Source organism: Manis pentadactyla, chromosome 1 (assembly GCF_030020395.1).
Source record: "Manis pentadactyla isolate mManPen7 chromosome 1, mManPen7.hap1, whole genome shotgun sequence".
In the NCBI taxonomy this organism is placed as follows: Eukaryota; Metazoa; Chordata; class Mammalia; order Pholidota; family Manidae; genus Manis; species Manis pentadactyla.
The window spans coordinates 212,423,341-212,436,355 of record NC_080019.1 but is presented as its reverse complement, the minus strand read 5'-3'; the positions used below and the strand labels follow the sequence as shown (position 1 = coordinate 212,436,355).

Below are 13,015 nucleotides of genomic sequence, written 5' to 3'. Positions count from 1 at the left end.
TGAAAGGAAACAAGTATCCAAATATTAATGTTGAGTTGCATTTCAAAAGTTCCTTAATTTAGTCCAAATTTTTAGCATCCCAAAGCCCAGTGCTAGTACTCAAAACTCCCATCAAATTCAGAGCAACAGGACATTGTATACTTTGCCATTATGTGCAGAAATAAATAGCCAAACACATATATGATATAGCTGGTCTAAAGAAAGAGCAGGTCAATTTTTTCACCTGCCATAATAAAGTTAATCAGTCTCCTGTCAATGTGTTCTGTAAAGGTGGCCATCAAAGAACCATCTGGAGAATCCGTTTGCTCCTCTCCACTTTCATTGACACTATCTCCTTAACAAGTTCACTGATTTTTTCAAGAAATTGGACTCTCCAATTCAGATTGAATCCCAATTTCTATTATCTTAAATTATTGCCTCATCTCACTGGGACATCCAAGGAGGCTGGCTTCAGGCATGGATGTAAACAGGGACTCAGATATCCTAAGGTCTCTCCTCTTTCTCTTCTGTGCTCAGTTTTCCTTTGCTTGGCTTCTTTAATGCATGCTTTCTATGGCAGGCAAGATGACTGCTGACAGTCTAGATTTCCATCTGCGAATGTAGTAATTCAGCAGAAAGAGATGTTTCTTTAAATAGCTCCCAGTTTTGGTGGCATGACTATCCTTAAAACCAATCACTGCAGAGAATGGGGTCTCCTGATGGGCCAGACCTCAGAACATGTAGAAATGTGTGTGTTATGGGATAAAACACATTGGGATTATTTCTAGATGTCTAATCATCAAAGGTCCTCCTGATTTATATAGGCCTAGTATATATGAGTGTTTAATAAATATCTAGGCGTCAGTGAGTCCAAATCTCATCCCCGTTCTGTGACTATTTTTGTTACCCATGTCCTTTACTAAGCATAATAATGTGTTCTAGTATTTCAGATGGCAGAACTACTTTGTAATAGTGTTAGCTATTAACAGAGTCTTTCATTAATGTTTGTATCAATGGATCTAGGAGTATACAGAGCTTTAGTTAATATAACAATTTGGCTGATTTACTTAGGTGGTATGTTTTATGTGCCGGGCACTCTTCTGAATGCTGCATATCTTTACAACAACCCTAGGAGATACAGTTACTTTTATTCCAGTATCTCAAATAAGGAAATTTATGTACAGAGACATTAATCACATAACTCATAAGTGTCACAAGCCTGATTTGAGCCTAGACAGTCTAGTTCCAGAGTTTATGTTCTTAATCACTACACTATATTGCTTGGGTAAAAAAGTGGTTGAATTTCACAAAACAACAGTTCCCCCAACTTCATATTACCCACACATTTGGATTCTACCTAGGAAAAATAAGCAGTCACAGCAATATGATGTAATTGAATGACAGCTACTAAAAATTGCCCCTTTTACAAATTAGCTCCTTCACTGACCTTCTGCACTCTCAGAAATTCTATCATGGGAAGCTTAACTCTTTTACTCAACTCTATTATAAAAAAAACAGGGACGAATCAAACACTAAACCAGTGTCTGGCACTGAAATCTTTAAAGCTGATAATTCTATGATAGTTTGTAAAATTACTTTGTCATTTCACAAAGCCCATAGGAAATTGGACACGGAAGAGGATCCCCTTTGAGGACAGGGGGCAAAGAGAACCTTGTGAGAGACTGTGAAGAACTGCCTGGGTCCCAGATGGATAGCAACAAGATGGGTGCCTTTTGTGCAGTGGAAAAACCAATATTAGGGTTGCAGGAATGGAAATGACACTGGGAAAGACATTTGTTCAATACTTTTCAGTTAATACAACTTTTTGTAAAAGATAAATCATCTATAATATCCCATGAGATTAAAAAAAACAAAAACTCATATAGATCAGTAGCTCTCAACTGGGAATGATTTTGCTCCCAAGGAACATTTGGCAATATTTGGAGATAGTTTTGATTGGGAAGAGGGGCAGAGCTACTGCACCCCAATGGATAGGGGACAGAGATGCTGCTAAATATCCTCCTCAAGACAAAGAATTATCTGATCCAAAAGGTCAGTAAGGCCAAGATTCAGAAACCCTTAGAGCATAGTAACTTGGCCACATCATCCACTTAGCAAGTATCACGGTCAAGGCTGAGACTCTGGTCATATGATGACAAATCTTTTACTTGTTTACTTACTCACATCCTTTGGCTTTATACTGTGTGTTAAAGGTGATTGCTTTAGGTTTGGGGAATTACAATACCATTTTAAATAGCATAAATTATTAATAGGTGTCTGTGCTTTGAAAGAGTCAGCTCACCCCTCAGAGTGTTTAATATGCCCCAGGCCTGTTAGCTCATGGAAGATGACTCCATATCCACAGCACAAACATTTCCTCACTTACTGAGTTCTCATGTGCCAGCATTTCACAATTTCCAGTGCATTATTTTATAAATAGGAAAATGATTAACTCCTTTAAAGCTATTTTTGTGGTAATTGAGGTAATTGTGATTTAATCATCACTCTATTTTTGTCAGTAAATGCAGTCTCTGGCTAATGGGCTATCATATGGTCCTTAGTGGGCAACTGTTACGTGTGTATGCATGGTGTGAGTGAACAAGGGACTTCCTTGTCTGTATCTTGTATACTGATTTGGAATGACACAGTTGATTTCCATATTGAGTTCACATTGTCAGACATGATAGTTGGAATGCAAAAAGTAGGGTGATTTAATTACTATATTAAAGTATGTTAAAAGAATGTCCAATTTCCCCCACAGGTGCAAATGACTAAATAAGAGGACACAGTTCTAAAGATGAAAGAAATCCACTACCTAATAAATAGCAAGAAATGTGCTAGGAATCTCACTGACCCTATCTTACTTCATTATTGCTATCAGTCTATCAGATTGTTATTATTAGCTCCACTGTAGAGATAAGGAAGCTTAAACAGAAAGTTAAGCAAGTTGCCCCAATCACACAGCTAGAGCTGTCAGAACTGGAATTTGAACACTCATCCCTCTGATCCCAACATCCTCTGTAGAGCTCCCACACCATATCAGTCTGAGTCAGAGACTCCAGAACAGGGCCATCAGGAAAGCTGTAGCTTCTCCATGCCTCCAACCCTTCCCAAAAAGTACGTATGGTATTTGTGACCCAGTGTGTTTAAATCTTCACTTGTGGTTTTAAAATGCTTACCCAAAAGTTCTATTAAGTGAAGCTATGCTCATCCTAGACTGCTTGTTTCAGATATTTGTGAAATACTTTGTTAAAGCTAGCACCGTACCAAGTGGGTCAGCCACTCCGAATTCCTATAACATATTATTGATTTTTTCTTTGAGGATATTTATTTATTTACTTATTCGCTCAGCCAGGTAACATACTCACAGGGCATCCAGTACACGTCATCTATATACTAGATCCAGGAGATGGAGTTGTAAGACCAATAGTTGCTGCCCTCAATGAAGCTAATATCCCATGAGATAAGGGAACAAGTAAACAAAACTTCCAGCTTGTGTTTAATGGAAGAAATAAAGTGGCTACAAGAGAATAACAGGGAAACCCACTTTACGCGAATGAGTCAGGAACAGTATTTTAGAAAATGCAACCAGTAAGTTGAGATCCCGAGAGGGTGAGAAGGTGGCAGCTAGGTCCTGATGGCAAGTCAGGCAGAAAACAAATAGAAAGGCCTTGAGGTGGGAAAAGGTTTCAAATATTCTAGAAACTTACAGAAGGCCTGTGTGGTTAGAGTTCATTGAAGGACAGAAAGATCAGAATGAGTAGACAAGAAGAAGGCAGAGGCTAGACCCATTAGGCCTTGTAGTTTCTGGAAAGGACTTTATTCTGAGTGAAATGGGGAGTCAAAGAAGGTCCTTCAAACCTCAGGAGTAATGTGATCTGATCTATATTTTAAAAGATATTCTGTCCATTGGAGAGTGCACTTGAGGGGTGAGAGTAAAATAGGCCAATCATTTTAAGAGGCTATTTTGATAAGCTAGGCAAGGAGGGAGCAGAAGAGATCAAAAGAAGTGGGTAGATTTGAAAAAAGGACAGTAGAGATTCAGCAGACATTTACCTTGAATGAACTGCATACATTTTTATTTCTCCAACTAACCTCTAAGCCTGCCTGTCTTACTAATTTCTGCCAAAGGATGTTGGAGTCTTCCTCTTCTACCGTAGAGTTGTTGACAGTGGGGTTCTCTAGAATCCTTCCTGTGTCAGTTTTGGGTCTGTCAGTGAAAGCATTTCCTTCTCACCAGGTAGTATGTATTTGTCCCTAATTGTGGGCTCTGAGATGTGCCATCCACATTTGCTCTTCTGCCAAAGTCATACCATGTTGTGGAATATATTAATTTTTTTTAAGTTCTGTTCTTGCCTCTCATTAAAAGTGTATTATCTGACACATTTGAGAAATAAATACACTTAATAATAATTCATTTAACTTAAATCTCTCATCTAGGAGAAAACATTTAAATGAAAATGCATGAAGTGGCCAATCCGTGAATTTTTTTTTTTTTATTCCTTAGCTGTCTTGAGACTAGTGGTGATTTATAATAAGTTTCCCTTTGCATAATATAGTTAGAACTGCCCAAGAAAGAGAATGGCTGCAACCTATTGAATATTTATAATAGTTATTACAACAGAATGTTGAGACCATTTTAGCAAGAAAAGTATTAAAATTTACTAGTCACATGTCCCAGTTATGTTTGTCTATGTAGACAAATATTCTAAAGAAAGATGAGGCTGTCAAGAGATATAGCCATGATTTATATTTTAAAAGATGACAGAATGACAGAAATAATTTCAAGTTAGTGATACAAGATAGAGTTACCATTTTTGGGTTATTTGCTTTGATTTCAGAATCACCATTTCTGAAGATGGAAGCCTCAGGATCGTCAATGTGACTAAATCAGATGCTGGAAGTTATACCTGTATAGCCACTAACCATTTTGGAACTGCTAGCAGTACTGGAAACCTGGTGGTAAAAGGTAATGAGTAACCCAGAGAACACACACATTAATACATGTCTCATCATTTCTAATAATGTGAGCTACAGAAGTGGCATCATTCATATTAATATGTACAGATATCCCTGTGTTGCTAAATTAATTCATCATGGCAAACACGATAGGATTAACAATTCTTAGAGAACTGTTGGTAATGAATATGATTGAAAGGCTATCTTATTTCACAATCATCCAATACAATTTTGAGAATTACAGCTATTGTATCTATTATAATATTGTAACTAATGTTATCTTCTATCCTTTAATTAAATTTCTTTCAAGCCTCTATAGATTTGAAATTCATGTCTAGGAACCCTGAGCTAACAAATTAAAAACCCACGACTCAACTACTATTTTTAGCAAACATTGTTTAAACAATGACATTGAGATTTTTAAAAGAGCTGCCCCAGTTATTCAGAGATATGGATACAGATTATTATACTAATAAAGGGCTTTGATCACCTCTGCACTTTGCTTTAGTCACCCTGCCAACCCTGTCAATTTTAAGGAAATAAAATTTTCCACATACTTTAGCCTGGGTGCTTTATAGTTTATGATAGAAGGTCCTTTATGCTCTTAAGCACAGCACCTGGTATGAGTCTTCCAACACCAGGTTGACAGGGTGTGCTGAAAGCATTAAGTTAAATTTGTGAAGGATGAGATTTTACTTTACGTTTAATTTGCATTCCTATCACTTTATATCTTGCTGAGTCACAGAATTTTTGAGTTGAAGGGATCCTGGTGATGATCTATCTGAGGAAGATAAAGCTCAGGGTTGATGACTATGTCAAGGTCTCCAGGAGGAGAGGAGGCACGTTAACCTAGGAATCCTGATTTTGTATTCGCCTTGGTTCTTTCTACTATAACAGGAAATAATTTTTACTCATTTTTCCTATTTCTCCATAATATATGTAGCTCGGTCACATATTATTTCCTTCTTGCTCATTTGTAGCTCCCTCTGTGTAGCTCCTAAGTAAGATAGCCTAAGGCAAATAAAAATATCCACAAGGAATATTTGCGTCAATTTTAACTTAGAGAAGAAAGCTAAAAATTACCTAATTATATATTTCAGGGTCATTGGAGGTTGGAAAAATACTACCATTTGGGGAGGCCTTTTTAATCATAAACATACTTGTCTACGCAGATCGAAGACTGCAAGTCCAAGAGTCAGAAGTAAATCTGTATTTACATTGACTGCCACTATTTCAGTCTATTAATTATTCACTCAGAGCAATAGCACGGGCATATTACTGTGCATTCACTGTATTTCATAGAGCAAAGGAAAAAGAGTTGTTAGGTAATATTTATGAAACAAAGTTCCAGCTCTCAGTCTTTGCTAATGAATGGCGGCTTCAGCTACAAGAGGAAACAGTGATGAGCGAGGACCAGGAGGTACCTCCAGGTCTCAGAGCTGGTTAATGGCAGAGCTGGGACTAATTATAGATTATTTGCTAGTTATGGAGATACAGGAGAATACTAGGCAGCAGCCTTAAGTGGTGATTAAGAGGCTGGCTGAGAGTCAAGAGAGATCTGGCTTTGAATCTCATTTCCTCCACTTACTAGCTCTGTGACCTTGGACAAAATAATTAACCTGTGTGGGGATAAGAGCAGTGCCTGCCTGTAGGGTTGTTTTGATGACAGAGATAATCCATTAAGTGCTTAACATGGTGTGCCTAACACTTAGGAAATACTAGTATTTGTTTCATTGTTGTTGATTATATTTTAATAAAATCACTATACATACATTCTAAATCTTACTGAAAGGAGCATTTGATGAAGTTTCCACCCTGAACCTATTAAAATCATTAGCAAAGAGGAGTGAATCTGCCCCAAAGAAATGACTGAGGGAGTGAAAGATCATAAACACCTAAACATAGAATCCATACAGATGCCATTCTACATTGTTTAAGTGGGATGTTTTTGCAACTAATAACAAGTTATGTCCCGTATTTGATTTAGCATCCTTCTCATAAGCCTTGACCTCCTCAGCTCTCAAGATGGTTGGCAGAAAAGAAAGCCCTCTTTTTCTCATCCCAGTGGTACCACCATCCCCAGGACAAAATCACTCTCACTCATCCATGTAATTTCCTGCTGCTTGTCTTGTACCAAATAACAGTGCGAAGTTTACAGCTATACCAGTGATGAAGGATTCTGTGGTTGCCTTGTATTTGGGAGTGGATATAAGTGTTGCTGAGATAGTAACTTCTACCTATTTTAAGAAACTAAATACTTTATTTCTTACTTTCTAGTAAAATGTAAATAGTAATCCCCAAGTATGGTATGAGATAGTTTTAGGCAGTTCATTGTTAAACTGTTTTTAATTTAGTGATAATTTGTTTCTTTCAATGTGTGTTAGGAAAATATTAGCTTTCCATTAATGGCAATGATTTAAAAACCCAGCTTTTAAAAATATGTAAGTAAAGAAGTGGGTCAGTCTAAAGAAAAATATTAAGTGCATAAGAGTTTTTGTTAGATACATAATACTACTTTGGTTTTAGGTATACAACATAGTGATTCAACAATTACAACATTATGAAATACCATGGTAACTGTACTTACCATCTGTCCCCATACAAAGGTATTACAACATGATCGATTGTATTCCTCATGCTGTTATTTTTGCCTCCATGACTTATTTTACATTTGCTAGTCTATATGTCTATATCCCTTTCACCTATTTCTCCCATTCCCCCACATCCCTCCCCTGTGGTAACCACCAGTTTGTTCCCAGTGTTTATGAATCTGTTTCTGTTCATTGGTTTGTTCATTTGTTTTTGTTTTTGTTTTTAATTCCACATGTAAGTCAAATAATATGGTATTTGTTTTTCTGTGACTTATTTCACTTCACACAATGCCCTCTAGATCTATCCATGCTGTTGCAAATGGCAAAATTTCATTGTTTTTTTATGGCTGAGTGATATTCCATTGTGTATATATATATACCACATCTTCTTTATCCATTCATCTATCAATGGACACTTAAGGTTGCCTCCATATCTTGGCTATTGTAACTAATGCTGTGATAAACACAGAGGTACATATATCTTTTTGAATTAGTTATTTTGTTTTCTTTAAATTAAATATCCAAACATGGGATCACTTAGTATAAATTCCAGAAGTAGAATTCCAGAAGCAGGTTGCCTGGAATTTCTATATTTAATTTTCTGAAGAAACTGTAGTGTTTTTCCATAGTGGCTGCCCCAATTTACATTCCCACCAACAGTGCACAATGGTTCTCTTTTCTCCACATCCTTGCCAATACCTGATACTTTTTGTCTTTTGAACAGTAGTCCTTCTGACTGGAATGAGGTAATACCTCATTGTGGTTTTGACTTGCACTTCCCTGATGATTAGTGATGTTGAACATATTTTCATGTGTCTGTTGATCATTTTTATGCTTTCTCTGGAAAAAATTCTATTCTGGTTCTCTATCCATTTGTTAATTGGATTATTTATTTAGTTGGTGTTGAGTTGTGTGAGTTCTTTATATATTTTGGATGTTAACCCCTTTTTTAGATATATTATTTCCCAATACTTTCTTCAGTATGGTAGGTTGCCTTTTCATTCTGTTAATGGTTTCCTTTGCTGTGCAGAAGCTTTTTAGTTTGATGTAGTCCTACTTGTTTAATTTTGCTTTTCTTTCCTTGCTTGGGAAGACACTATGCAGAAAAAATTTGCATATATATATATATATTAGTAGTTTTATGTTTTCAGGTCTTACATTTAGTTCTTAATCCATTCCAAGTTTATTTTTGTGTATGGTATAAGACAGTGGTCCAGTTTCATTCTTTTGCATGTAACTGTCCAGTTTTCCCTGCACCACTTACTGAAGACTGTCTTTTCCCCATTATACATTCTTGCCTCCTTTATTGTAGATTAGTACAAGTGTGGGCTTATTTCTGGGTTCCCTATTATGTTTCATTGATCTTTCTGTCTGTTTTTATGCCAGCACCATACTGTTATGATTACAATAGCTTTGTGATATAGTTTGAAACCAGGGAGCATGGTACCTCCAACTTTGTTCTTCTTTCTCAAGAGGTCTTTGTCTATTCAGGAATTTTTGTGGTTCCATACACATTTTGAATATTGGGAAACCTGATTTATGGAAAGGACTTGTAGGGAAGTGTGACAGGATCAGTACACGCCTGCCTGTGCTGACCACATGTTTTGCTGAGGCACATGGAACACTTCAAACACTGAAATTTCCTAACAGGTGAGAGAAAGGAAAGGACTGGAGCAGGAAGAGCCTGGTGGCCTGTGAAGGAAAAGGGGGCAGAGATTTGTAGGTATGAGCATGAGGTCAAATAAGTTAGCAATCCTGTTACTTTGGGTAAGGTAAGAAGGTATTTGAGGGAACATTTGTCTCCCATTGCTCGGTTTTTACTCCCATTGGCATTAATGTGTGCAGAGGGGCAGCCAGACCACCAGGTCTCTGAAAAGGATATTAACATAAACAGAAATACAATTTAGAAATCTGCCACATGAAGCATGATAAAAGCAAAGAAAACCATTCTGAACTCTACATGAGCTGTGTCATATACTGATTCAAATATCAGAATGCTTGAGCCCTGTACCTTTAATATAAATGTAGCAGTTTTGCCCAGAATATGAGAGTACTGTTTTTTAATTCAATTTTGAGTTCTGCAAAGAGACTAATTTATCAGAGAAGGTGTTCTCCGGCCTTAAAGTGAGCTTGTATTCATTTTGATCTCCTCATATGTCTGATTAAAACACTGTGAAGGTCAGACATCAGAACACATCTTCTATAACCTTTTTTACAGTAATTCTATCATTAACAACACTTGAAATCTATTCTCTTCCCACGCTGTTGTTTTGAAGAGAGGCTGAATATAGTGTCAAACACAGGGTAAGTAAGTAAAGGGGGAGAAAGAGGGAACCATTCCACTATGGCAGGTATAGGAGGTTTAAATAAATCTCTGGCAGGCAACCATAACATGAATAAATATTCAGGTTATGCATGAGCAGGCTTCCCAACCCAGAGGCTCTTGATTATCATCCCATCATTTGAATTTCTGAATTTTACTGATTTTATTTTTTTTAAACTAGTTATAGTATATTTGGGATTTGGTTTGCTGTTTACTTAAGCAAGAACAGTTCTCAAGTCAGACCCCTAAACCCTAATATAAAGCATAATACTTGACCTTTGCACAAAGATGTGCTTTTCTGATTATATACATCATTCAGAATGATATGGAGGTCAAGGCTACATGCAATCTTGGACTTACTAATTCATTTTTATCTCTGTAGCACAGTTAAAGGCATTGCCATTTTGCATGACACAGTGTCTTTGCTCTACAGGTTTCATATGACAGAAACTTCTAAGTAGCAGTCCTAGAGAAGAGCAACTTAGAGGATCTGTCTGGGATGTAGTTCAGTAAGATAGCTATGGTAACAGCAACCCTAGCTTCTGTTGATCACCTCCAGAGCGCAGAATGAAATTCAGGCTTTAAGTTATCATGCTATTATCATAGTTATCTGGTGGTACTACATCCAAAATGACCTTGAATAATTCTGTGGCTGGTGGTTCCAGACTATACTTTGAGAAATCCTGTCCTATATCAAAGAACTTTGTACATGCCACCTAGCAAATGAAAGTTTAGTAGAATGCTTAACAGAAATGCAGATTCCTGATGCCTCACCTCTAACCTAATAAATCTAAGGAAAGAGGCCTGGAAAAAACTGCATTTTTAATAAACTCCTTATTTGATCCTCATACATGCCAAAGCTTAAGAAGAACTTTATTTTCAGGGGTTGGGAAATTATGGACCATGGGCCATATCTAGCTAGCTAACTAGTTTTGGATATCCAGAGGTAAGAATGGTTTCTACATAACTAGTTGAAAAAATATATCAAAAACATAATATGTTCAGACATGTGAAAATTTTACAAACTTTATATTTCAGTGTCCCTAAATAAGAGTTATAGTGGAACACAGTTAAGCTGTTTGTTTATATATTGACTAGTTTGTTTTGCACAAGAACAGAGTTGAGTAGTCACAATACACACCATCTAAGTACCTACATCATAACCTCAGTTTTACCTCTTGACCAGCATAAAATATTGACTACTTAACCCTTTGCATAAGAAAACCTCACTGACCACTTCTTTGGATAACTTTTTCTCTTCCCCATACAGATCTTCAAATTTTGGTTCAAGGGTAGCCTATCCAGGATACACACAACTGGAGTCTGTATGTAACATCTTCTTGAGTCTGATTACAAGCTGGACTCAGTAGGGAGATTTCTTTCCCAGGACCTTAACTTCACTCTAGTATCAAAAGGCTCGACCTCAGTACTTGGATATACATTGAAAATCCAGAGGCAAACAATCAAATCATTGGCTGAGAGAGAAGTAAACAGTGTGGCAGACCCTGGAATGCTGTATTCTGTTAGATTCTCCAGGAATTGAGGAGGCTTCACAGTGCTGGGAGACCGTTAGGCTAGGGGATAATCCTAAAGCACAAAACATATCAACTGGGGTTTTTCAAGACACTAATCTCCTTATGAACTTCTCACTGTCGCCAGCCTAGATCAGTTGAACTGTTCCACATTTAGTTACACATCTGTTGAGTTTCAGGTTGTTCTTTTACTAATATAATTTTGTGTTTACTTTTGAAGTTGCCTTAGATACAAATTTTACTGATTTAATCAGAATTTTAAGATTTCTTAATAACTAAGTCAAAAGATTTCTCTTTTTTCTGTTAAAATTTTTTTAATTCAGTGCACAGAATTACTTTCATAATAAGAAAAATAAATAAATTTGAACTTTGAAAGACAAAGGTTCTCAGTAAAATTTAATTAGGGCCCTATTACCCCTAACAAATTATTTTGTATTTTCATTCTCCAACCCTGCATAGAGAAGATGCTCCCGTGGCTTACTGAACCTTTGATTGATTCCGTCATTGCCAGAATTAGTGCTTATTATCCATCCAATCAAAAGTTTATTTATGTTTAGAAGAAAAGATGCTATCAAATACATATGTATAGCAGACAGAAAGGAAATTTTCTTACCAACACCAAAGAGTTTCCACAGCCTTACTACAGCACACTACATCAAATTCATCTGTTTTAACTACAGGACATTGAAAAATGTCGACCTATCCATGCATAGCATGACCAACACAATAATGTTGAGTCTATTCAATGGTAAGCTCTTTTGAAAGTGAGTTTGAAGCCTGCATCTTCTATGTAAAATGATTCAAGACTTTATCCATATTTGGGGATTCATCAGAAATCGGTAAGCAGCAATGCCATTTGGCTGCAAACCCACAACAAATGCTTTTAACACAGGGCCCTTATAACAGGATACATTTCAACCTAATTAGATATCTTCCACTGGAACCAATTATTTCTCGGTGATAATTAAGGGTCTTTCTAATAGGATTAACACAAATTCTGACCAAAGGCACCTAGAGTAGGAAGGAAAAGTTTGTTGTTAGAAGTGCTAAATGCTAATCATGTTAGGTCCTATGGTAGAAGGACAGTGACTCAAATATTTCAATATTAGATCCTGTTAGATGTAAGAAGTTGGCAACAGTTCACTAAGATAGAATCCTAAAGAAAGGGTAGATAATTGTGTCTCTTGTTCTTCCTGTGTTCACAGAGCATAACATAACCTAGAATTTTTTCTACAAAGACATAAAGCCATGATCTTGATGAAACAGACCAGAAAAATTTCCCCTGACATTATTGTGAGCTTTAATAAGGACTGGATAAATTTAATAAATTGTGTACCTTTAGCAATATCAATCATGGAAAGAATAATGCCTCTCTATTTTGTTCTGTAAAAAGAGCTTCTCACCTCTTATAATATTGAGAGTTAAGTTTATTAAGATTGCATACCATGCCAGTCTACCCTGACTCCTCCTGCTCATCATTTCTCCATCCTTAGACCAGAGGAAAGACATAATTATTTAACCTTATGTTTCTCTATGCCACCTCTGCCTTTCCATAGGAGGGCCTTTGTGCTGAAGGCAGGTTTCACATTCTCGGTTTTGGTATGAAAGTGCACTGTGGGCCAACAAGATTT

At 36.7% G+C, this 13,015-nt stretch overlaps 1 protein-coding gene across 4 annotated transcripts in view; it reads left to right on the top strand.

Annotated features, from left to right (window-relative positions):
- The window catches only part of CNTN4 (contactin 4), a 979,742-nt gene that overhangs the window by 885,775 nt on the left and 80,952 nt on the right, over positions 1–13,015 (top strand). For all 4 annotated transcript variants that reach the window (XM_036878225.2, XM_036878221.2, XM_057507209.1 and 1 more), the window contains one exon: positions 4,821–4,948. In XM_036878225.2, coding sequence (XP_036734120.2) covers positions 4,821–4,948 — 128 coding nt within the window. The remainder of the gene's footprint in view (positions 1–4,820; positions 4,949–13,015) is intronic.